The sequence below is a fragment of the Haemaphysalis longicornis genome, unplaced genomic scaffold (genome assembly GCF_048455015.1).
Source record: "Haemaphysalis longicornis isolate Haplotype H1 unplaced genomic scaffold, Haemaphysalis longicornis Haplotype H1 scaffold_8, whole genome shotgun sequence".
Taxonomy (NCBI): domain Eukaryota; kingdom Metazoa; phylum Arthropoda; class Arachnida; order Ixodida; family Ixodidae; genus Haemaphysalis; species Haemaphysalis longicornis.
This window is the reverse complement of record NW_027526445.1, coordinates 46,979,470-47,004,026: the sequence shown is the minus strand read 5'-3', so window position 1 is coordinate 47,004,026 and position 24,557 is coordinate 46,979,470. Positions and strand designations below refer to the sequence as shown.

Here is a 24,557-nt window from a genome sequence, read left to right as displayed (position 1 = left end):
CCGCCGCCGCCGTCACATCCCACATGTGCGGGGCGGAGGACTCTGCGACAAAAAGCGGATGACCGAGCTCTTGTTTGGTTTTTGTAGGTTGTTTCGCTAATAGCCGACATGTGCGCTGGCTGCGTTCTTCGCTCGCGTTCCACCGGGCTCTCTCCAATCAACTGCGACGTTGCTCTCTCTCTCTCTCTCTCTCTCTCTCTCTCTCTCTCTCTCTCTCTCTCTCTCTCTCTCTCTCTCTCTCTCTCTCTCTCTCTCTCTTTGTCAATGGCGTGACCCTCTGCAGGCGGCACGGCGCTAATTGCGCAGCGATGCCGCTGCCGCAACTACGCCCTAACGGCGGTCAATGCAGAAGAATGGGCCGCGGTCGTTCTATCACTGCAGCATCTGCCCCCGCTGACAGCCGCTATCGATGCGCCGTTTTGTTTATTCTGTTCGAACGTCAAGGTCGTTTGTTCGAAAGGGCCGCCCGGTATTCACCCGATGCGTGACTGACGACGGGGCGCCACTTGTGCCGTGACTTGGCAATGATTGTCGTAAACTTGTCGGCTAAGCGCGAGGCAGACAGAGGACGAGACAAGAGATGGGACGAGGACGAGCGCCAACTTCCAACAAAGCGCTCGTCCTCGTCCCATCTCTTGTCTCGTTCTGCGTCTGCCTCGCGCTTAGCCGACAAGAATGCATCAACAACAAGCCCACCCTCACACTCTCGGTTGTCGTAAAGGTGCGCGTTACTTGGCTTCGAAGTGCGCTTCGAACCGTGTGCGTGTGGTGCGCGGCACTCATGTTTTCCGGGAAGCCGCGGATGGCCGGGGTTTGATCGCGACAGCGACGCCGGTGCATGCAGCCCAGAACGCCCGTTTATTAAGATTTACCGATTTTACATCGGCCTCCTTTTTGACGGCGACGATAATCGTCATACACAGTCTAAATATAACTGTGTGGAACCCTGAATCGGCCTCTTCGGCGTTAGTTGAAACCCTCGTCCGTTTCTTCTGCCAAGCACTTCTACTGCTCCGTGCTATTGCATCTCCCGCTTCCACCTTGAGCGCACAGCGCCATCCCCCCCCCCTCCCTTTGGAGCTGGTTGAAACGCCCCTCACACTCAGAAGGAGGAATAGACAACCACGAGGCGTTTCTTGATGTTCTCCGCCACGGAAACCCGGTGGAACGCCCTAAAGTGTGCAACTTACTCCACGTCCTCCACGCGAGGTTCCGCTTGGACGGGGCTGCTTAGCGGCGACGGGATGAAGTCAACAATGGAGCCACGTCCAACCCAAGGTGGGCCCGAACCGTGCCCAACGGTTCCACTTTTGTTTTCGCGGCGGTACCCGGAGAGAACTGGAAGACATCAAACGCGCGCGCACCTGCTCGGCATCCTCGGAGCGGAGAAATCCGGGCGAGATCGGGGCGTTAGTGCGGGGGGATTTTCTCCCGTGTTCGCATTGTCCCTCATAGCACGGCGGGAAATTGCTGGGGTAAAGAAGGCTCTCCATTTTCCGTCAGTCAGTTTTGCTGGGCCCACCCGCTATCTCTAGCGCGGGGGCGCGTATCAATACTGTTGTCGCCGTTATTGATTAGCCGCAAAGCATGCACGCGCAATAAAAAGGAAGCGCTTCGAGCTTTAGCCGCTGCAGATTGCGCGACACGGGCGGAGAGCGCTTGTACTTCTTCGCCGACGATTCGCAGACAGCCTGGACGCCAGGGTCTCGAGGGGCGTCATGCTACGGAGGATTTGTCCTGCGCTGTGCGGTGTTTATCTCGTATGCTCGTTGTTGCAGTTGCGCGCTTGTGGTCGTGTCGCTGCCATCGTACTAGGTCGCCACCACCAAGATTTCTTCCGGAGAGCTGAGAGGGAGGGTGGCGGGGTTTCTCTACCATGCACCTCTAGCCAAGGAGACGGATTAGCCGAGCGCGTTCGTGATCCCTTGTCTGGGCGAATGCTGCGGTTCAACACGGAAGTTGCTCCGTACGCGATCCCTTCGCCCAGCAGCTCTCTCTCTCTCTCTCTCTCTCTCTCTCTCTCTCTCTCTCTCTCTCTCTCTCTCCATCCTCTCTCTCTCTCTCTCTCTCTCTGTGTGTGTGTGTGTGTGTGTGTGTGTGCGTGTGTGTGTGCGTGCGTGCGTGCGCGCGCGCGCGTGCTTCCGCCGCGTCGCTCGCTGTGTTGACGGATCGAGGCGGCTCTGCGGAGCGGCGCGAAATTTTGGTCGACATGCTTCGTTTGTTGCTCACGTAATCACAACGGATTGCCTTTCAGTGGAATGGTTTGACTGTTGAAGAAAGCCCAAGAAGCCGGAAGGTCTCAAGGTGTCCTGGAATAAGGACTCTTCCCCAAGGTTAACTGCTCCGTAGAGACGTTTGTTTCTCCTCCTCCTCCTGTTTTATGCTACCGAAACCGATAGGTTGTTGAGGTGACACGCGACAGATGTGTTTCACATTCAAGCCTGGCATACCAGTTCCGACGCGAGACCGCAGTTTATTTCGCGCTTGCGGGCGTTCGCGGAGTCCCTTATCTTCCTGCGGCTTCGTGTTATCGCCGCTTCTGTTTGCAAGTCGCGAATCGAGCCCGTTTATCGGGCGTGCCGAGGTTCATCAGCCCGTGGAGGGGAGGGCGTCGCCTTTGCAGATAAGCGCACGCCGCGACGGGGATTCCTTCGGTTCTTCCGCCTCGGCTCACCTCGCTCGGCGCGCAACCTCCGGAAGGAGAAATAGCCGTGCGATCCTTTGCACCGCTCCGCGACCACTGATGGAGCCGAACGACCGCGGAACGCCACATCTGCGTCGCGGTACCCGGAAAATACGTTTGTACTTACGCACCGCACGAACTCACGTCGTTATAGCTCAGTGCGGCCGTTTTCATTATTTCGGCCTTGATAACATTTTGGCACCGCGCATGCCCAGTTAGATGATCCTACCGACTGCACCAGATAGATTGGCGCTAGCACGGCCCAATGATAAAAGTCATACGCTCATATCTAACCATGGCTGACCGCGACCATGGCTCCTATCTAACCAGGGCGATGGCTGAACGCGACGCTTTCTGGCGTGGGTTTCCTTGTTTTTCGTATGAGTTTTTGGACTTTTATTCGCGGGCAGTTTGAACTTTGACCCGCTCAGCTTTGACTCGCATGAAGTTTGATGAAGTTTGAACTTTGGATCGCAGCGGCTCTGACCTTGACCTTTTGTCATTTGATTTCGCACGAAGAAGGCTTCGCGTTCAACCATCGTCGTCGTTAGACACATTTTTTTTTCTTCGAATTTTGTGCGTCCATGCGTTCCTCCAAATCCAAACTGCTTGGATCGTGTCTCACTGGCGGAATCGGATAGACGTCTTCTAGGTAACGCGAAGGACCCAGACTACATTATGACCAAAGGAAGCGTTTTTTTCTTGCGGCGCTTCCACGGTCATCATCGTCAGGGAAAGTTGGCTTTCCTGTATTGCGTTTTTGGGGCTCACGGACTAATCAGTGACACATAGAAAGCATCGCTTTAGAAAGGCTACTCAAAGGACGAAGTAACTGGAAAGATCCTAGCGTGTATAATGTCCGATGAGGCCATGACATTGAGCGCTGTCTCGCCTTGGCCGTCACACATCAATTTAGTCGTCTGCGTGCATTCTAGTCGCTAATTACTGCAGAGCATACCCACTGCAGGCCACGAAAACACCGCACTTTGCGGTCTGTAGCAGTATGATTAATGCTAACGCGCAGGAGATGATTAATGCTAACAATAATTGGAGTGGGTGTTTTAGTGTGTTATGCACTATAACCTCGGCATTGAATCCCAAGCGTCGAAATTGGTACCATTAATGGTCGCGTGATGCTTCTTTTTGGCTCAGCGAAACGCAGTTACCTGCCGCACCGGATGGCCGAAAAAAAATTATCAGTGGCTTAGCTCGGCAATGCCAGGATATATACGTAGCGTGAGCTAAGGTTCAGCTGGCTATTCTTAAGATTCCTGGTTGTTTAGGATTAGCCGATCGTCAAGCTTACTGCTGCTAAAACGATTTCCAATCCAGTCCAGTCACTGCTGCTCGCGCATGCGCGGTACGGCTCTCCAGGAGCCACGCGAAACGGCTGCCAACAGTGCCAAGCGGCTCCGGCGGAGCGTCAGACTTGGCTACTGCGCAGCGGAGGCGCACAGCTGGGCCCGCGCCGGCGCCAGTGCGTCTGGCGCGGCTATGACGTCACTCCTCTGGAATGCGCAGACTGGCAAATGTGCAGACCCAATTCTCTACACACGCGCACTCCAATTGGATTGAATTTTCAATCCAATCCAATCCAACCCAATGCAATCCAATGCTCCTCGCGCTTGCGCAGCACGACCCTTCAAGGTCCACGCGAAACTGCTCAACCTCGGCCAGTGTAGCTTACGCTACCAAAAAAAAAGTCACTGGGCGCATCTGTGTTGTACGGGCTGGCTTTTTTTTAATTCTTGGCAGATGTAGCTGTAACGTTTGCGTGCCTGTTTTTGTTTATATATCAGTTGCTGTCTCGTTCTGTGCTTTGACCTGTTTTTGGCAAGTCCGGATTAACGCTGCTTTTCCTTATCCTTGCTTTTTAAGAGATGTTGTGGCGAGAGCCACATTCATGTATTATTACTGTGTATGTTAACATTCATTAAGGACTACGAGCTTTTTAAAGCGATGCTTTAGTGCTCTCACTGATGGCGTCTGTAACGCGAAAACGCCACGAGCTCGTCCAGCCCGTTCTCGGGCGGGAGTGGACCGGCTCTTTCACACACTTACTGATCGATTGAAAGAAAAAAAAAACGCTTCACGTGACCGGAATCAAACTTATGAAGCCGGCGTTCATCCGATTGCTGCATTTCGCCATTGTTGAAACCGAGTCCAAACTGAGACAACCAAAGAATCTACCATGAGAAAGATTGGCGTTCGTTCACCCATCGTCGTCGTTTGAGGGAGGGGTTCGGGATATTTTTTTTTTTTCTTCTTTTGAGTGGGAAGAAAGACGGGTAAGGGAACCGGTGTCGACAGCTCGAATGATACGGTTCGCTGCGAGCTCGCTGCCGCGTTCTTGTTCCCGCCTGTATGGTAGTTTCATTTATTAATACGAAGGGCTTGGCTAATATCGAAGGTATAGCTGTGTATACTATAGGGAAGCAGCGTTCGTACAAACCGTGTAGCCCTCCGCAGTGACACGACCCGTAGCGTGCAGCCGAACCTTCCGGGAGCGCAAGCCTAATAATTGGAAGTTTTCAGTTATGTGATAACCTCGCTGAATAGGAAGAGGGCTGAAATTGAATGATTTGTTTTACCCTGCACAAGAATGAAACGAGGCTGTTACGGATGTGTCGGTTTTTCGTTGGCCGTGTCCCTGACGCTTCTGCAGCTCTAAAAGTAATCACCCAGTACGGCCTAGAAAACGCCCTTTACAAATTGGTGTAGCAGTCTTGTCGACCCCCCGGACTGACCATATATATCCACGCTCGAAGTGTGTATTTGTGCTCGCACTGACCCTTTTAACTGTGTGCCTTTTGTGTATAGAGCCCCATGGACTAGAACTGTGTCCACTGCGGGAATTGTGACCCCCCCCCCCTATCCCCAGGGCCTCTTGTTTTAGCAAAGTCTTTCACTTGCAACACAAACGCCGAGGCATTTTTTTCCCCCTGTGAACAGGAAAACTCAATTAGCCGTCTTGTTAGCGAGTTGACGTGTTCACTCGTCAGGAGCCGTCGGTTAGAGGCGTTCGCGTCCGCGTGTTCCTTTCTACTACTCCGGGCGGGGCAAAGGGGTCATTTACAAGCACTTTGTGTCGCGTGGTGTGAGTCCACGGTGTTTAACAGTAGGTAATCTTCGGCCACCGCTGTTTTGGGAACTAGGCGCTGAAAAGTGTCGCAGCGGAGTTTGTTTGCTTTTTTTTTTCTTTCGCCCCCCCCCCCTCCCCCCCTCGAAGGTAATGGGTGTCGCCTAATGGAAAGGGTGGGACCGACAATGGGAAACCTGTCGGACTTCACGCGAACAGGGCTTCTCGTTACTGCTCCGGGGTAGCTGCATGGCGCCGGAGTCGCTTGCAGCGAACACTTCAGGCCGATGTGCTTTAAGGGACACACCCTGCTCGCAGGTGAACGTGAGTTGAAATGACGCGGGTGCAGGTTAAAGCCTCGCAAGGACGACTGTTTGCTACGTGGACGCAGCAGGGGAAGTTTCTTCTTTTCCTTCTTTTTTTTAAGAACGGACATCACTCATAATTGTGCCCCGGCAGGATAAAGACGCGACTTTTAACGACAGATCAGTCTAAGCTTGAGCTTGGTCCGGTGGCCTTTGCAAAAAGCATTGTCGAAAAAATTATCCAAGGACAAATACCGAGCGCACGTTAGCGTACGTGCTCCCCTCCCAACCCCTTACCGGGCAACAATAAAAGTTTTTCCACCACCACCGGGAGCAGCGCCCGGCGTCGTCCAGGCTTGCGCGTGGGCTTCCGCCACGTGAGGAGCTCGCAGAAAACAAGAAAACAGTTCACGTGCGTCCACACATTAAGTGGGGAACACAGACGCCGAGTTCGCGAAGCCGCTTCTAGCGCGTGCTAACGCGGTCCACTTTGGGGGGAGATGTGACAGCCCTTCGGACAAAACGATCCGAACCTTCCAGTCAACGGAAAGTTCGGACATCCGTGTGAGGTGCATCAGCCGGCTCTCCGACGAAAGGGGAAGGGCAGCCAGCTCTGCTCTGCTGTTTCTCCAGCCTTGCACCACTAGCGAACGCTGCGCCATTTTTGTTTATTTGATTGTTTGTTTCGAGATAAATGCGCGTAGTCGGCTGCGGAACATCCGCCATGTTGTCCGCCGCTTTTGGTGCTAATGATTTTTCTGGCGAGCAAACACCACTACGGACTCACCCAGACGCTTTCCGCATTGCTCGTCATTTAGATAGTGAAGCGTTTCAGCACCTAACTTTAGCCGCGTCGACGTGATCACTGCGCATGCGCAACGGCTTTCGGTTTCGCATTGAACGTGCGCCCTAGCGTCCCTAAATAAGGTACGCTTGCCTCTTCGTGCACCAAAAGCGTCTGGGGGCCTATTTGTTTCTGGCTTGCGGTGCTGCCATCTCTCCCAACAAAACCGCTGCCGGTTGTGACGGGCAGAGTGTGACCGGTCGCTCTATATATCGTCCGCGCAGCAGAGAGAGAGGAGAGGCGCCCAGAAACAACATGGCTGCGCCCATATGTAAACAAATATCACGTGGAGCCGACCGACCAATGAAATTCCTGGCGGCACATAACAATGAGAGAAAAGAGTGCCGATACTCTCGGAGACTTTATTTAGTGACGCTAGTGCGCCCTCGTTGCGGAAAACAAATCGAGCGCCTCTTCCTCTCCGCTGGCCTGACCGGGCAGCGATACCGGTCTTGTTTCAAGATCGAATGAGCCGTGCGGCACGCGCTGCGAAGGGGCTGACCGCGAGTGGCGTTTCCCCTGCGAGTGGTGAATCTTGACGCGAATATCAGCCCGGGCATCGCTGAGACTTCGAGAGGAAGGCCTGTTGCGCGCCCAGCTGCGGCCATTCTTTATTCGGGGCCTTATCTCGATCGTTCTTTTTTCCCCCTCCTGCTTCTAGCTTATCTGGGCCACCGTCGCGTCTTCTTCTCTGCGCCTGCCTGCTGCAGCGGCGAACCCCCGGCTACTCGGGTGAGTGATCGTTTTATGGGTTCAAGCGCCTATAAAGCCCGCGAGAGCCGTTCGCCGCGTTGTTTGCTCGCGCGAATGGCGCGGTCAACAAGATAGAATGCGAGTACGCGCGCCCGCGCGTGGAGGAGTGACGTCGCGTGTAGCAGCCCGTCCTTGGCCGCTATCATTCCTTCGCGATTCACGGTCATCGCGGCAACAAAGGCACGCGCAAGGAAGCAAAAGAATTACAGGGTATGCGCTTGCTTCGCCGCAAGCGTCGCGCAAGAGCATGGTCTTCTGATTGATTGATTGTAGGGTTTAACGCGCCGACGCAACGCAGGCGATGGGGCGCGCCGTAGTGGAGGGCTGCGGATTAGTTTTGACCACCTGCAGGGGATCTTTAACGTGCGCCGAAATCTCGTACACACGGGGGGCGTTTTTGCTTTTCGCCTCCATCAGAAAAGCGGCGGCCGCGGCCGGGAATCGAACCCTCGACCTCGTGCTCAGCAGCGCATCGCCTTAGCCACTGAGCCAACGCGGCGGGTCAGCATGGTCTTCTGTCGTTCCGGGACCCTGCAACACTTTTGTCAATCATAAGTGCCTGCAGAACGTACTCAAGCACTTGCAGCACTATAAGAACAGGGAGTCGCGAAATACCTCAGCCGAAAATTGCCACTCTATGCCCATCAGATAACTTGGAAAGTTGCCCAAAAGGTTTTTTTCTGTCTTTCCCAGTATTCGCGTTCTTCCAGCGCTTGTCAAAATTCATTCGGAGCCCTCCACTACGGCGCGCCTAATCGCCTGTGTAGCGTCGGCGTGTTAAACTCTCACAATCAATCAATCTTCCAATGCTCGAATTACATCATTACAGCCTTGTAGCGGCCGTCGGCCGGCTTCCTGTCAGTTGCAGCAATAAACGCATAAAGCAAAGCAGAAAGTGAAGGCTGATCTGATGTGACGAGCAAATCACGGGGCGCCGCTTTGTGCTGGCGATAACCGAAGCTTTCACAGCACTTCCAGACCGGAAGGGAGGGGGAAGTGTTTATCGGAAGTGTTGCAGGGCCCCTTGAACATCCTCTCCACACCCAGGCCTCTTCCTTCTGGCCCCTCCCATAGTGAGTGCAGTGCAGACTGAAGTTGAGTTAGTTGATCTCCACAAAATGATGAAGGTGACAAGAGGAGGTACATCCAGGCGAAGGTCCCATAGTCGAGACTGCACCGCGACCTTCGGCGGTCGATTGCCCTGCTGAATTCAATTTTCCCGCGTTCGCCGCGCTCTCGGGTCACCCGTCGGACCTTCTGTTTCTTAGTGTGCCTCGGTGCCAGCGCCGCGGTATGGCGGAGACGCGCGTGAATCGAGGCACCCTACGTTTTGTGTTCTCGAGGCGACATTTTTTTTTAGCGCCATGCTTTTATCTCGCCCCCCCTGTTCGCCGCCATTTTGTAACGCTGTTTTTTTCATTGGCTACCCCATAAACCAAAACAACGGCCATTCCTAATTGAAAGTACTGTCGGTTTTGCCTCAGATGTTCCTGGAGTTTCCTTGGCGCTAAACAACATGAACTTGTGCTAATTAACCGGGGTGGTACATTTAGTACTTTGAAACGATCCCGCCCAAAAAGTGATTCGTGTTCGAGAATTCTTTCAACTGTTTTTTTCCGCCGGTCGGTTGAGCATACGCATGGACGGACGGACTGTATGGGAGCGTCGATGTTCAGATAAATAGAATACAACGTCTCCGCAGCGCTGCTTGATTTACCGGCTTGCAGTGACTCAATACGCTGCTCCCTTAGCGGGCAAAACAACCTTCTGAATCAGCTTGGCTGACGAAGCACAAGATTTAAAATCTTCTGGTCCTTCGGAAATTATACGAGTACGCAGTAATAAAAAAATTAGCATTGGCTTAGCTCGGATATGCCAGGACATACGTAGCGTGAGCTAGGGTTCAGCTGGTTATTCTTAGGTTTCCTGGCTGTCTAGGATTAATTGATTGATTGTAGGGTTTAACGCGCCGACGCAACGCAGGCGATGAGGCGCGCCGTAGTGGAGGGCTCCGGATTAATTTTGACCACCTGGGGATCTTTAACGTGCGCCGAAATCTCGTACACACGGTAATTTTTGCTTTTCGCCTCCATCAGAAAAGCGGCCGCCGCGACCGGGAATCGAACCCGCGACCTCGTGCGGCTGTCTAGGATTAGCTGATTGTCATGCTCACTGCTGCTAAAGCGATTTTCAATCCAGTCCGGTCCGGTCCAGTCACTGCTCCTCGCGCATGCGCAGCACGGCTCTCCAGGAGCCACGTGAAACGGCTATCAAGCGGCTCCGGCGCAGCGTCAGACTTGGCATGCGCAACGAAGGCGCACAGCTGGGCACGTGCCGGCGTCAGTGCGTCTGCCGCGCCTATGGCGTCACTCCTCTGGAATGCGCAGACCGGCGAATGTGCAGACCCATTTCTCTACACACCCGTACTCCAATTGCATTGGATTTTCAATACAATCCAATTTAATCCGATCCAAACCCAATCCAATCCAATGCTCCTCGCGCTTGCGCAGCACGGCCCTTCAAGGTCCACGCGAACCTGCTCAACCTAGGCCAGTGTAGCTTACGCTACAAAAACGCGCTTTTTTTTATGGCGGTGACTCATTCAATTCTCCTTTGAAGGTGCGCCGTTCGCAGTCTGTGTGCTCTGAAAGAACGCGGCATTGTTCTGTTCCTGGAAGTAAAAAAAAAAAAAAAAAAAAAACGGAATAATACACGCGACAAGTTGAATGAAGCGAGTCGTGTGCAACCAGACGCTCATCGCGTACACGCATGTCGGCGAGGTGGTTTCATTCTATTGTCGTTTCTTTCTTTTTTTTTATTTATTTTTTTTCGCCTTCGAAAGTTGGTGATGGACGACGACGCATAAAGTCGAGCACAGGCACGATTTAACCGCTTGAAAGATTGTTTTTTTTTTTTTCTTTGGAGGGCGAAGTCCTTTAGGACCTCCAATGTCCGTGCCTATGTCTGGAGTTGTCCGTGCGCAAGGGGCTTTACGTGCGCACAGCATTGTACGCCTTCTATCGAGAGCGGCGCACTCTGCAGTACTATCCGCGCGCCATTTGGGGAGAGCGCCGGTAACTGCAGTAGCAAAGAGCGCGAATTTCAAAGGGTACAAAACGCAAAAATAAAGCAAAAACCCTAAACTATCTAACGATAATTTGCGGAAAAAGACGCCGTGAATGATGCCGAGGGTGCGAAGTACTGGAACGCGAATTGTCTTTCGTGTGGCGCTTGTCATTTACAGTGCATTTACTGCACCTCAAAATTATTTAAAACTCAGAGTGCATCAGCACGCAGGGACGATGACGCCCACCACACAGACAATAATACACAACTTGCGTCACAGTGCTTCGCACCCTAGGCATCGTTCACGGCGGGGAGATGTGTGATTTTTTTTTTTTTTTTTTGCTATTGTGACGGATTTCGCGTCACATTTACATTGGAAGTGAAATTAAAAGTGAAACCATGTCGGTGAAAAAGAAAAAAAAAAGGCTTCGAGGACACTCCTGCACACCTGTCATGGATTGTTAAAGGTGAGCATCGATGCCCAGTTGAACGCCACTGAGTGCAGCGCGTCGAGTAACGTTTGCGAGTTCTGCGGCGGGGCGTCTGGCGCGCACTGTAAAACGATTTGCACCCTTTTTGTCTAGAGCCAACACCCTTACACCTGACCAAAAAACAAAGAGAAACATCCATTGAAAGGGTGTGGTTAATGCCCTTAAAACATATTGTGTTTTTGCTTGAGTGTAACGGTGTTATAAACGACAAGCAGCTTAAAGGAGGTTTTCCTTCGTCTTCTTTTTGTTGTTGTTGTTTGGGGAGTATGGTGGTGTTATAAACACTGAAAAACACCCTGGAGGGTGTCAATCATTTTAGACAGCAGTGACGGTCGCGCTTTTGATTGATTGACTCATTGACTGATTGTATAGGGTTTAACGCGCCGACGCAACGCAGGCGATGAGGGGCATCGTAGTGGAGGGCTCCGGATTAGTTTTGACCACCCGGGGATCTTTATTAACGTGCGCCGAAATCTCGAACCCCGGGGCAGTCGGGCCAAGACCCGACCACCTCCCGGGCTCTGGCGGTTGCGCCGGCCGCCCTCTGGGCCGCCTCTACCCCCAATACCTGATCGCGAAGGACGAAATAGCGTCTTCCTCTCTCTGAATCACACTCCGTGATGGTACGGTGCATTCCGGCGCGCAGAGTGCACTATGGAACGCCCCGTGTACGAGAAGTTTAAGCCGTTTCGCTGCCACAGACGCCGACGCCGGCCTTTTTTTCATTTTTTTGCTCAGTGAGCCGTTTAAAACTCATTTTACGGTGAATGACGCAAATGCCTAAAGTGTTACTACTGCTTTCGCGAGCGTGCTTGCCTAACACCGTGCCGGCTTGCCGACTTGGCGGTGGGCCAGTGTCGTAACTGTTCTCTGGGTACGTTGCCACGGGCGGTACCGGGCTTGAATTGCCCCGACGCGGTGATGCACTGGAGTTCCACATGCTTGTCAGGGATCGCGGCTTCATTATCGAGCGCAGGCCTTTATAGCTTCCTTGGTGTAGAAACTTGTTGCTGGGAGTAACTACTTTGTTTTTATTCGCGAATGGAGTGAATCGATGGCGAAGATTTGCAAATTAGATTTTGAGCTTTTAAAGCGAAACTTTTATACAGGCAGGCGAAAGGAAAACCCGACGGTCCTGCGTACGCATAAAACTCTCCCTTCGCAACCCGATACGCACGCGCGAAAAAAAAAAAAAACGGTTTGGAGAGGAGTTACGTGTAACGGGAGGAAGTGTGGTCGGGTTTGTCGCAGCGGAGCGCGCTCGCTGCCAGCTACGGCGTGAATCGCAGCTCGATCGATAGCGGCGGCCGGAGCAGCGTCAACGTGGCAGTAGCAAACACCGGCCGCACATTACTTCCAAGTGGGCATACACCAGGCGCCATACGCAAAACACTGGCCACAAGTTACGGCTTCCCTGGATATATCCATCTGCGCGGAGTGCGTGGGTGATATTTCTCATTTCCCCGGTTAAGACATATTCAATCAAAGGTTGGATTTGCGAGGTTATCCCAGGCGTCGAGCAGATAGGAGGTGCAGAAATGACATGCAAACTGTCGGGCAGTCGCGGTGATTAAAACGCCTTCTGCGTAACAGAAGGGCAGGATGGGAGCTTATCGAACAACTTGGTTCATCGTCGCGCCACGAAAGAACATGAAAGACGAGCGGAGGGAGAATGATTGATTGATTGCAGGGTTTAGCGCGCCGACGTGGAGGGCTCCGGATTAATCTTGACCACCTGCAGCGGATTTTCAACGTGCGCCGAAATCTCGTACACACGGGTGTTTTTGCTTTTCGCCTGCACCAGAAAAACGGCGGCCGCTACCGGGAATCGAACCCGCGACTTCGGGGGGAGAATGAGAGACCAGCGCTTACTTCCTACCACAGTTTATTTTGTGCCCGTCAGGAATTTACACAATGACAAAAGACTGCGCTGCGGACTTCACACGTCAGATGGTACCCCGCGCTTGCTTCCGACTTCCGATTTCAGGAAGGCACGTTCCCCGTCGTTGAGATGAGTGGATGCAACACGTACGGAGTTTCGATTCTCTCGGCCTGTTTCAGCCGTAACACCAAAGAAATCATATACGCGTCTAATCGGAGGTAGTTTTCAAAATTAAGTGAGGAATCTGCAGGGTAAGAGATGACGCTTTCTGTGGCAGAGATGATGCGTTGGCGAAGCTATAGCAAATCGAGACAGGGTCGCGGATAGTGGGCAACGAGAGGGAAAGCGCAAGAAAGTCGCTCACTGCATCTGATTTCACACAAAATAAAGTCGGACAGCGATTTCGTGTTAATTTTCTTTTGCGCCGAGCTCTTCGATGTAGGCAGTTGCGGAACTCCGCTTCAAAAAATGGCCCGCACCTGGATCCTGCGGGCTTCGGATCGTACGTACGGTGGCGCCACCGTCAAAAACAAAAGCTGTCCAAAAGTACAAAGCCGTCCAAAAAAACGCAGTAATTATTCAAACTGGCAGTTTAACGTAACATTATTTTAAAGGATAAAACTTATTTATTTTTGTAGTTTCCTAAGTTATTCATTGTTTATTTAAGTGCGGTTTTTTGTTGCGATATTTTCTGCGTCTGCGCGACTGCCTTGACCGATTGGCCCTTGCGCGGACACTTCGGCACAACATACGTCCGACCTGAAGTACTAAATTTGCACTTCCCGCTCGGCCTACATCACACTGAATGCCAAAACTAATCCAGTAGTTAATCAAGTGGCTAGAAATAATCCTTTAAAGCTTGCTTAAAGCCGTCGAAGCTAGTTTTTAACGTTTTTTTTTTTTTTTTTTTTTTTTTTTTTTTTTTTGCCGCCGGAAGACCGCCGATGACGCTCAGCAGACGACAGTGCGCAGGCGACAACGCATTTCGCTGACACACGGTCGCATTTTTTTACTGCCCTTGGTTCAGGTGCATATAAAACGCTTGCGTGGTTGTACACGTTCAGCTTCTTCGGCATAACAAATTTACGTAAGCACCCAAATACCATTTTTTGCCCAGGTCGTCCAGCGGCAAACTGCGTTGTATAGTTATTTTGTCGGCAATAGCTGGCGCCACTGCACGAGAAAATCCAAAACAGTGAACCAATCGTAGGGCCACTTTTTGATTCATGGGACCTATTGGGTGTTTCGCAACTCCTATATCAAGTAACTGGGGCCTATGGGGTGTTTCGCAACTCGTATATCAAATAACTGGTTTTGCGTGTCCTGGAGAACCTCAACAATACCCTTTTCTGCTAAAGAATGATTGCGTGAAATTGCGACACATGAAACGTTGCCGTCGTATAGCAGCCAGGCATGGCGCGCATTTTTCTCACGCCCAAGACGTTCGTTTGAACCTCATGAGTGTGGTAAGCGGGTTTCAGTTTAACCGGGCCACTGCTTATCACTCGAACGTCAGTGGGCCAGGTCTGATCACATCACCAAATTCGCGCTCATTTAGTGCTGCCGCCCATTTTTTGAAGCCGAATGCCTTATCGCGTGATGTTTCACTCCTATAAATGCTCGACCCCATCGGAACACTCCGGCCCTGGATGGACGGTATTTTTCATAGGGATCGACATTATGACTTCTCTTTGGAAATACTCGCAGAATCGCGAAGCTTTCTACGTGCGTTGCTGTAATATTTGAAGGCATTGCTTGGATTCGGCCGCAGCATACGCAGCATACAAACGAATACAAACATAACACAGCATACAAACGAAACCTTAGTTCAGACACTCTCCTCAGCCGGGTACCAACTGAAAAAAGTTCAAACATGTACCGCGCGGCACCTAACTGTGGTACACAGCTAGGTGCCGAAGCACTGCTGGCTCGCACGTAGTATTGCCAGTCTCGTTGCTTTCTTGCCACACCTCATGCTGTTCATTCATTACCGTTGATTAGGCCTTGTGGGGTTTAACGCGCCGACGCTGCACAGGGGATGAGGCGCGCCGTACTGGAGGGCTCCGGATTAATTTTAACCACCTGCAAGGGATCTCTAACTAGTGCGCCGCAATCTCCAACACACGGGTGCTTTAGCGTTTCACCTTCACTACCGTGCCCTACCGCCGTGACAGCTGACTGGAGAAAAAAATTAGCAGTGGCTTAGCTCGGCTATGCCAGGATATTCGTAGCATGAGCTAAGGTTCAGCAGTCCAGTGCAGTTCAGTGCAGTGCAGTTCAGTGCAGTGCGGTCCAGTGCGGTCCGGTCCGGTCCGGTCCAGTCCCGTCACTGCTCCTCGTGCATGCGCCGCACGGCTCTCCAGGAGCCACGCGAAACAGCTATCAAGCGGCTCCGGCGCAGCGTCAGACTTGGCTACTGCGCAACGGAGGCGCACAGCTGGACACGCGCCGGCGCCAGTGCGTCTGCCGCGGCTATGACGTCACTCCTCTGGAATGCGCAGACCGGCGAATGTGCAGACCCAATTCTGTACACACCCGCACTCCAATTGGATTGGTCCAATCCAATCCAATCCAATTTAATCCAATGGTCATCGCCCTTGCGCAGCACGGCCCTTCAGTGTTCACGCGAAACTGCTCAACTTTGCCCAATGTAGCTTACGCTACAAAATTTCGCCCGTGGTCATCAATGTATCCTATACCACCGGCGCGCCGAAACACTGCTTATTAGGGAACCTGTGTAGTGCCTGTGTTTCGTCGCGTCGCTGGTGCAAGCGCTGCAGGCGAGTCGACGTGGGCTGAATGCGCCGCTCACTGCGTTCTCAGCGAAATTAATACACGTTCGCTTTGTTGCTTACGGCGATCGACCATGCGCGGCTTCATTCGCTGTCAGCGCACCGACGGATAAGAGACGGCGCGATCTTTGCCGTTGCACTGTCCATATTCAAGCGCGTGTATTCCGCAGGGACTTTCAACTTGCAATCGTGCCTCCGCGCTGTGTCCGACGAAGTATAATTCCCCTAGACGTTGAAAATTGAACCACCGATTCAGGCCGACCTTTTATTTACTCGCGTCTGCTTTGTACAAATCACAGTTTGCGAACAGTGCTGCGCTTGCGTGAGCTTTGGAGATTGATTTAATAAACACTTATAAGGTAAGCATAAGGTGATGAGGTGGTTTCATTCTCGACATGCTGATAGCCGTATAGTCACAATGCAAGCTGGCTACCGTCATCAGTGATCCGCGGTCAGCTGTTGCAACACGTAGCGCATGCTGCATGCGTGAAGTTTCCTTTTGAAGTCTGAAGCCAGAGGCTCTTGAAAAAGATTAGAAGCCGAAAATTCTGCTTTCTGGAGAATGGACTCGAGCAGCACCGGACAGGAGCGGTTTGGATGTCGATGGGAGAGGCCTTGGTCCTGCAGTGGACCTAGTAGGCTATTGGTGAGGAACGATCGGTTTTTTGGGTGACCTATAGAGTAATAAGCTTCGCTGAAAAAGCGGGATCCTGCGAAGCGCGTGTCGACGGCGCATTCCAACTGTGCAAAACCGAGTATACCAAGCTGCAGGTATATGTTTTGGAAGTTCGGTGGCGTACATTTATTACATATCTTTTTTTTTTTTTTTTTTTTTTTTTTTTGTACCGGGAGCGCCGTATGTCGGCTTTAAACTTTCTACAACGGCTGAAGATGTCGCCGGCCGCTGTTGTGGTTCCGGCCAAAGCGGAAGCAAAATTTCGGCCCTTCGCGGCACGTTGCGCGCCGGCCAACGCACGAGGGATGCTGTGGCTCACTTCCGGCTTTCCTCAGGTTGGTGCCGCATTGGTGGATTAAATGCTTCTTTTGGGGTTTGACAGAAAGGTTTAAAGGGTGAGTTCCGATGTTTGCTCTAAATTACGCTACATTTTCTTACCGCGCCTAGTCTCCTTTCTACTTCCCGTAAATGGGAGGAGTTTCCGCAAGTGCGTCCGTATGCGGGCGTTCGCAATAGTAAGGTAGAACCGTTTTTAACAGCGCAGGGCCAAAGGTCGACGTTGAGGAGGTATTGGGGAGGAAATATTCAGCCTGCTTAGTATGCCGGCAATGAGTCCGACGCCGAAGCCGGTGTCAGCTGAACCAGACCACTGTTAATGTGATAAAAGTGCTGTTTTATGTACTAGTGACTTGTCTAATGAAGTGTTAATTGATTTTATTAAATTCAGTGGAAAATAGACAACTCTTCCAAACCTCCTTGTGGAGTGTTCCCGGCGCGCTTGCTTGCCTAGGGGTAGCGTCACTAAATAAAGGCTTTTAGAGTATCGACACTCTTTTCTCTCATTGTTATGTGCCGCCGGGATTTTCATTGGTCGGTCGGCGCGACGTGATATCTGTTTACATATGGGCGCAGCCATTTTGTTTCTGGGCGTCTCTCTCTCTCTCTCTCTCTCTCTCTCTCTCTCTCTCTCTCTCTCTCTCTCTTCTCTCTCTCTCTCTCTTCTCTCTCTCTCTCTCTCTGCTGCGCGGACATTAATCAGAGCGGCTGCCCTTCACAATCGGCGGCGGTATCGTTGGGAGAGATGGCAACACTGCAAGCCAGAAACAAAATGGCCCCCAGACGCTGCCGGGTGCACGAAGTGGCGGTACTCCTAAGCGTAGCTTATTTGGTGACGCTAGCCAGGTTGCCGAATCTTGTAGCATTTCTCCGCGGTACGCGGATCCAAATAATTTGCGAGGAAGCGCTGTATGGTAACGCGGCAGTGTGAGGCCGCGTTACCTTCGTATAGGTAAGCGGAAACGGGTAATGCAACGCAACGGCCAACGTATTGGCTCTCCCCATAGAGTGTCGGCAAGGTTAAAGAAAGTATGTTCTGACTCCACTGGGGAAAATAAAACAAAAAGCGGAACAGCGGTTCATGGAAGAGCATTAATCCTCCAGTATTTGCGGGTGCGTCGTCGTCGTCATCATCATCATTAGCGTCAGCACGGTGGAGGCGCGCCGCCGTCGCCGCATCGCGTCGTGGCGCCATCTTCGTGTTGTACCCCTGAACGAGGCCTCTTTCTCCTCGGGTGGGACCCCTTCTGCGTGCGACGTTGCGGTACTTCCTCTACGCTACCTGGTAATCAAATTTTTTCCCCTTTGTAAGCGCGCTGTGTTTAGCCGCGGCGCTTGGGTTCCACCGCCGATTTGACGAAAGGAGCATGCAGCGTAATTCTTTCACGCCGGTGCACGCCTTTTCCTCTCTACCGTGACAAGCTTGGTCGGTCGAGGTAAAGCAGCAAAGCCGGTGCTTATTCCAGCTTTCCATATCGCTAAACGGGGGAGAATTCCGTTCGGGCGAGGCTCTTTAAATGTACCGTGGTTTTTAGGCACGCCATTTAGCTAGCCCTAATCAAGAGCGTTTGATTGGCGCGTCATCTGCCATTCGAGGCAGGCTGTGTCGTCTTACCGCTCAGCCACGCGCCGATGTTATGTAGATGGTCGCAAAGCGAGTTTCAAAGCGAGCGCTTTTCCTAACGCTTGAGCCTCTTTTGTTGCAATGAAGCAAAAAAAAAAATTGTGAAAGAAAACGTTTTTTTGTGGCATTTCCGTACGGTCCCGGTGAAATCAAGGGATCTGTTCCTTAGTCTAGCATTCCGCCTGCCTCCGTCTGTCTCTCCTCCCTCTTTTTACCTTTTGCGCTTGAACTGAGTCCATTCAGCGCCAGAGAAAGAGGGTAATAATCCAAACGTTGTTGTTTACTACCGCTAGCGAAATGATAGCATCGAATCCCAGACGGCCTAATAAAAGAAAAAGTACGAGTGAGATCGTGCGGCGCTTCAAAAATGAAGTCAGTGGGCTGCTAGACTGGTACGCACCTGTGTTCGCGCAAGTAGATGCACTATATCTGCTTCACTTTTGAAGCCAGCTGCAACTGCGTTGGTCGAGCCGGGTTCTCCGCCTTGTTTCCGCCACTCCCATGAGCTTTGTTTACGTGTGCGTTCAAAGCCGAAAAGTGCGAGTGCAAGAATTCAGATCTGGCGTTTTAGTGCTATGGCTCCGCAGGAATTGCGTTCATCGTGCCATTCAGAGGCACTACGAAGACAGACTACAAGTGTAGTTCGTTATAAAGACTAGCGTCACTGAATAAAGGCTTTTAAAGTATCGGCACTCTTTTTCTCTCATTGTTATGTGCCGCGAAAAATTTCATTGGTCGGTTGGCACCACGTGATAGTTGTTTACATATGGGCTTCATTTTGTTTCAGGGCGCCTCTTCTCTCTCTCTCTCTCTCTCTCTCTCTCTCTCTCTCCTCTCTCTCTCTCTCTCTCTCTCTCTCTCTCTCTCTCTCTCTCTCTCTCTCTCTCTCTCTCTCTCTCTCTCTCTCTCTCTCTCTCTCTCTCTCTCTGTTTCGTTGGGAGAGATGGCAACACTGCAAGCCATAAACAAAAGAGCCCCCAGACGCTTCCGGGTGCACGAAGTGCGGTACTCTTGAGCGTAGCTTATTTAGTGACGCTAATAAAGACTGCCTTGTCCCATAACAGTGATACAAATTTTATCGCAAACTTTAAAAAAATCGTGCAGATGTTAAACGGAGCACATGAAGCAGTGGTTACTCTCCAGCCCCTTTCGGACGATTTGTTTACGACGTCAGATTTTTTTTTTTTTTTCGAAATGAGTCAAATTCACCCCAAACACAGTTTGAGAAAACTGCGAAACTTTGTTGCGGGTCAATGCTATTATGTGATACGTTTTATATGTCAGCTAGGGGAAGTTTACGGCCACAAATAGTTAAATAGTAAGTAGGTAACTATACCTGAAGTTCGCTCTGCGTGACAATCTGAGCTGTCAGGTGGGATCTCCAATTATCCCGGTCCTGTTGGCTACATGACGCAAACCAAAGGCGCACTCCCGTCGGGAAAAGGGATTTAGCTCATTTTGATCCCTGCCGCAACAGAATCTGGCTCGTTTTGTATACGAAATACGATCTGCGTGCACGTTCTCTGGGCGTTATCTCGCCTATTTTGTTGCAGCCTCTTTTCTACGGGAAAGTTGCCAAGTTTTTCTTCTCACTACAGTTTTATCTGGTTTAGTTACGTCTTCTGGGTTTAGCTCATTAAAAAAGACACCTCACATGTTCTTGCTTGCGCGATCGGCGGCCCCCGGCCTAAGACAACTCCAGGAACCATGAGTTGGCGATTGTGGTGCCTGTAGTTTTCGTTTCGTCGCATTACTTGAATGCTTGAATGCTAAGGGGCGCTTAACACACTGGTAACTACGTTATTAGCGCTGGTCTCTATACCACATTTTTGTAACTGCGTGCAGCGCGAAATTTGAAGGTTTTTGAATGCGTCTTGTGCTTTTTTCGGCTAGAAAGCGTAGTCTTCCGCAGCTGGAACAGAGCTGATCGAGCTAAGAACGGCTGGTTCTTTCATATTAAGCAACGTTGTATTTTGTCGTCATGGCCGCTTTAAACTACAAAAGGAAAAAAAAAAACATCCGTGAAGCAGCAGCGCAAAATGCAAATTAACGAGGAACGAAGTATTGTATTCGAATATAAGGCGAAATTTTTTCCAAAATCCGTAGCCTCAGTCATACCTCGCCTTATATTCAAAGCTCAGTATATATATATATATATATATATATATATATATATATATATATATATATATATATATATATATATATATATATATATATATATATATATATATATATAGTCAGAAAATGAGGGGCTCGTTAGGAAATACAGAAAGAAATGCGGGCAGTCTACAACGCCAAAGAAGACATAGGGGAATGGTTGGACTATATATTTTTTTTTTCACCGTTAGTGAAATTATTACTTTTTTTTTTTTCGTATTAATTGAAGTGAGAAAGAAAGAAAGAAAGAAAGAAAAACACGCGCCCAGAGTGGGGACCGAACCCACGCCTTTCGATAAGATCTCGAATGCCTTACCAATTCGGCTATCTGGGCGACTGTGTTCTGCTTCACCTTTCTGGGGTATTTATATTTACTACAACTGTATCTGACGCTTGAGGGTGGTAGCCAGCGCCACGCAGACTACGCGGGGAGAAGGGGCCTTCTTTTCAACCCCCGGGGCGTGACGCGAACGTCTACAGCCTGTCATAAGCGGGGTAACTGGCGGGAAACCCTCTTATGCTACCTTGGCATCAAGGCTGCCACAACCGAGGCCCTCGCTAAGCTTTCGCAGGATAATATGGTTAGAAAATGAGGGGCTCGTTAGGAAATACAGAAAGAAATGCGGGCAGTCTACAACGCCAAAGAAGGCATAGGGGAATGGTTGGACTATATATTTTTTTTTACCGTTAGTGAAATTATTATTTTTTTTTTCGTATTAATTGAAGTGAGAAAGAAAGAAAGAAAGAAAAACACGCGCCCAGAGTGGGGACCGAAAAAACACGCGCCCAGAGTGGGGACCGAACCCACGGTTCGGTCCCCACTCTGGGCGCGTGTTTTTCTTTCTTTCTTTCTTTTTCACTTCAATTAATACGAAAAAAAAATAATAATTTCACTAACGGTAAAAAAAAATATAGTCCAACCATTCCCCTATGCCTTCTTTGGCGTTGTAGACTGCCCGCATTTCTTTCTGTGTATATATATATATATATATAATATATATATATATATATATATATATATATATATATATATATATATATATATATATATATATATATATCTGGCAATTTTTTTTGCTCTCCAAACTGCACCCTCGCCTTGTAATTGTGGCCGCCTTATATTCGAATAAATGCGGTAGATTGGACGGTGCTGACGTTCTGCCTACTTAACTGGTATATTTGTCTTATGCGCTGTCCTTCTGAATGTTCCACCAGTACCACCTCGCCGAAATGCCGCATCGGTGCACATTCTTGCACCAATTGGTGCAAATTAGTGCAAATGGGGCAAGTTCTTCTTAACATTTGCAATGTGACAGGCGTCGTTCCAGTCGGTGCGGAGAACATTATGATTTAATGGATGCTAGCATTTTGCAGAGAACTCTCTAGTTCTGCCCTCATAACTTCTTCCTTCAATTTCGGCAATTTTGACGTCTGAAATACACACATATTAAAACGACTTCGTGCTCTGTGCATAACGACATTAAATCTGTACTACATATTTTACCCACCCTTGTAGCCCATTCCGAGCCAGTCAAGCTGTCTTCTCAGGACTTAGAGGAGAGAGAGAGAGAGAGAGAGAGAGAGAGAGAGAGAGAGAGAGAGGAGAGAGAGAGAGAGAGAGAGAGAGAGAGAGAGAGAGAGAGAGAGAGAGAGAGAGAGAGAAGGGGGGTTGTACCAGGATTTTGTCCCCTTTATTTTACAGTAGTTACTCGCTATAATGGTCGGCACGCAAGTGTAACCTGCCTTACACTACCTAAAGCAGCATAATTTTAACGAAGAAAATTCCTCTGTGCGCTGTAAAAAAAACACATTGATATTTCTCAATGTTTCAGAAGGAGGCTGGTTTTTGTTCGTTCTCCGGTGCAAGACCGGTCTCGGGCGTAAACACTGAACAAAATTGTGTATTTTTAAGTGTGATTTTTAACACTGTGTATAACATGTAATATTAACATGTAACAATTTTACGACGAGTTATTCAGAGGCTTGATGCTGCCAGCGGGCACATCGAAGACATCTGCCCTTCAGTGAACGGCGCAATTTCTCGTGCCGCGATTTGTTCTGCATTTGGTGCGGCCTGATTTTATTTTTTTTTTTTTCCATCTTGACATATGATACATGCCTTGCACCGAGCGAAATTTCTCATCGCTCGCACGTGGCGTGTACATGTTAAATGCGTGGGCCTGTGTGCGTTAGTCAGAGCAATTTGTCTTGACGACGATTGGCCGCCTGCTATGCGGGTATACAGACGCGAAGAAATTCGAATACGCGCCGCCTCCGCAATCCCGCGGAACGTTGAAAAGAAATGTATACGGCGAGTGCGGCGGGCCTCTAGAGCTCCCTGGCGCAAACGCTATAACATGCTGTTGCTATAAAGGAACGTCCCGAGCGAGAGACGAAAACGAAATAACTCTGTTTAAAAAAAATGAAATGAAGGAAGGGGCGAAAACGAGTATTGCGGGAGAGACTTTGAGGACGGGGGGAGATTGCGCAAGCGTCGTTGCGACACGGTCGCATATACGGAAGTCGAGATTTCGGGGAAATAGGTACGCGATCCGTTTCGTAACCGTCTTGTCGCGTCGGAGCGTTCTCGCTTGTCTGGAGCGCTGTGGCACACGCCGTGTGTTCAAAACCAACTTGTCGTCGACTCGAAGGGCAGAAGGGGGGGGGGGGCTTTAAGTGTCACGAACGCTGCGGAGGTATAATGTGCGATTCACCGAGGGTCGCAGTGGTGTGGCCTTTGCTGGGAGTCGTCAGGGCTAATGTGCGGGAAATTTGTAGGAGCCGTTTGATAGCGCGCGCACGTCACAATTTCACACGCACATCCGCGCACGCACACACACACACACACACACACACACACACACACACACACACACACACACACACACGCGCGCACACGCACACACGCACGCACGCACACACGCACACACATACACACACACGAGAGAGAGAGAGAGAGAGAGAGAGAGAGAGAGAGAGAGAGAGAGAGAGAGAGAGAGAGAGAGAGAGAGAGAGTATTCGTGCGTAAAAGGGTTGAAAGTGTGGCGAGTTGGTAATGATGCATCTCAAAAAACAAAACTGCGCGCAAATTAACGGGAACGGGAACACATGAAGACAGCACAAGCGTAGTCCCGCACCTCGTTTATTGTTACACGCACATTCGTGTGTGTCACACGCTACTCGGTCGACTTCTTCGAAAGAAGGAAGTTAATGGTTTCCTGGCTTTTTCTCTCTCGTTCGTGTTTAAGTTCACCCTGTGCGACTTTCCAGCTTTTTTATCCTCTGACTTGGCTCAGGTTTCCCCTTCAGCGGGATTGCGTCATTATTTGGCCACTGCTGAGCAGCGTCAAGCGAGGTATACAACACAGAGTTTGCAAGGAGGTGTCTCCTCGTGTTCGTTGCTCATGCGCCGAAATTTTTGTCGTATCAGTGAATGAACCTTGGAATTCATGCACCCAAATAATAGTCGGCAAACGTTTGGTGTCGTCCCAAGCAATGTCGCTCGTGCACGATAATAGAAGCATTACATGTGCGCCTAGTAAGAACGGAGTAACGCCCGAATTCGGTGCGGGAGACTGAACGCAGTATGACCCAATGCGCGGTAAAAGTGTATTTCAGGTTTAATTTTGAAGGGGCCAATCTCTTAGCCGCCAGACAGGTTCGGCAATTGTCACGATCTCTTATTGCGTGCATGGAAGTCCCAAAACTTCTAGTAACTGAGTATGCATTTAATGCGTATTGTTGTCTGCTCTGTAATTACGTACTTTCTCGCATGAAATACGTCCTAGTCGAGCCACGACGAACTTGTATAAATCTGCAAAAGCGGCGTTCGTGATTGCCATCTGTTTGTACACAAATGTCACGTA

The 24,557-nt window shown here is 50.4% G+C and overlaps 1 protein-coding gene across 3 annotated transcripts in view; it reads left to right on the top strand.

The window, feature by feature from the left end:
* LOC144149341 (uncharacterized) overlaps positions 1-24,557 on the top strand; it is a 133,900-nt gene that overhangs the window by 53,186 nt on the left and 56,157 nt on the right. For 2 of the 3 annotated variants that reach the window (XM_077680897.1, XM_077680896.1), the window contains exon 2: positions 7,573-7,643. Coding sequence is in view for 1 of the 3 variants with exons in the window: in XM_077680896.1 (XP_077537022.1) it covers positions 7,573-7,643 (71 nt within the window). In the remaining 2 variants the exon portion in view is untranslated. Of the gene's footprint in view, positions 1-7,572; positions 7,644-24,557 lie in introns of those variants that run through there. The other variant, XM_077680894.1, reaches the window with a different exon arrangement.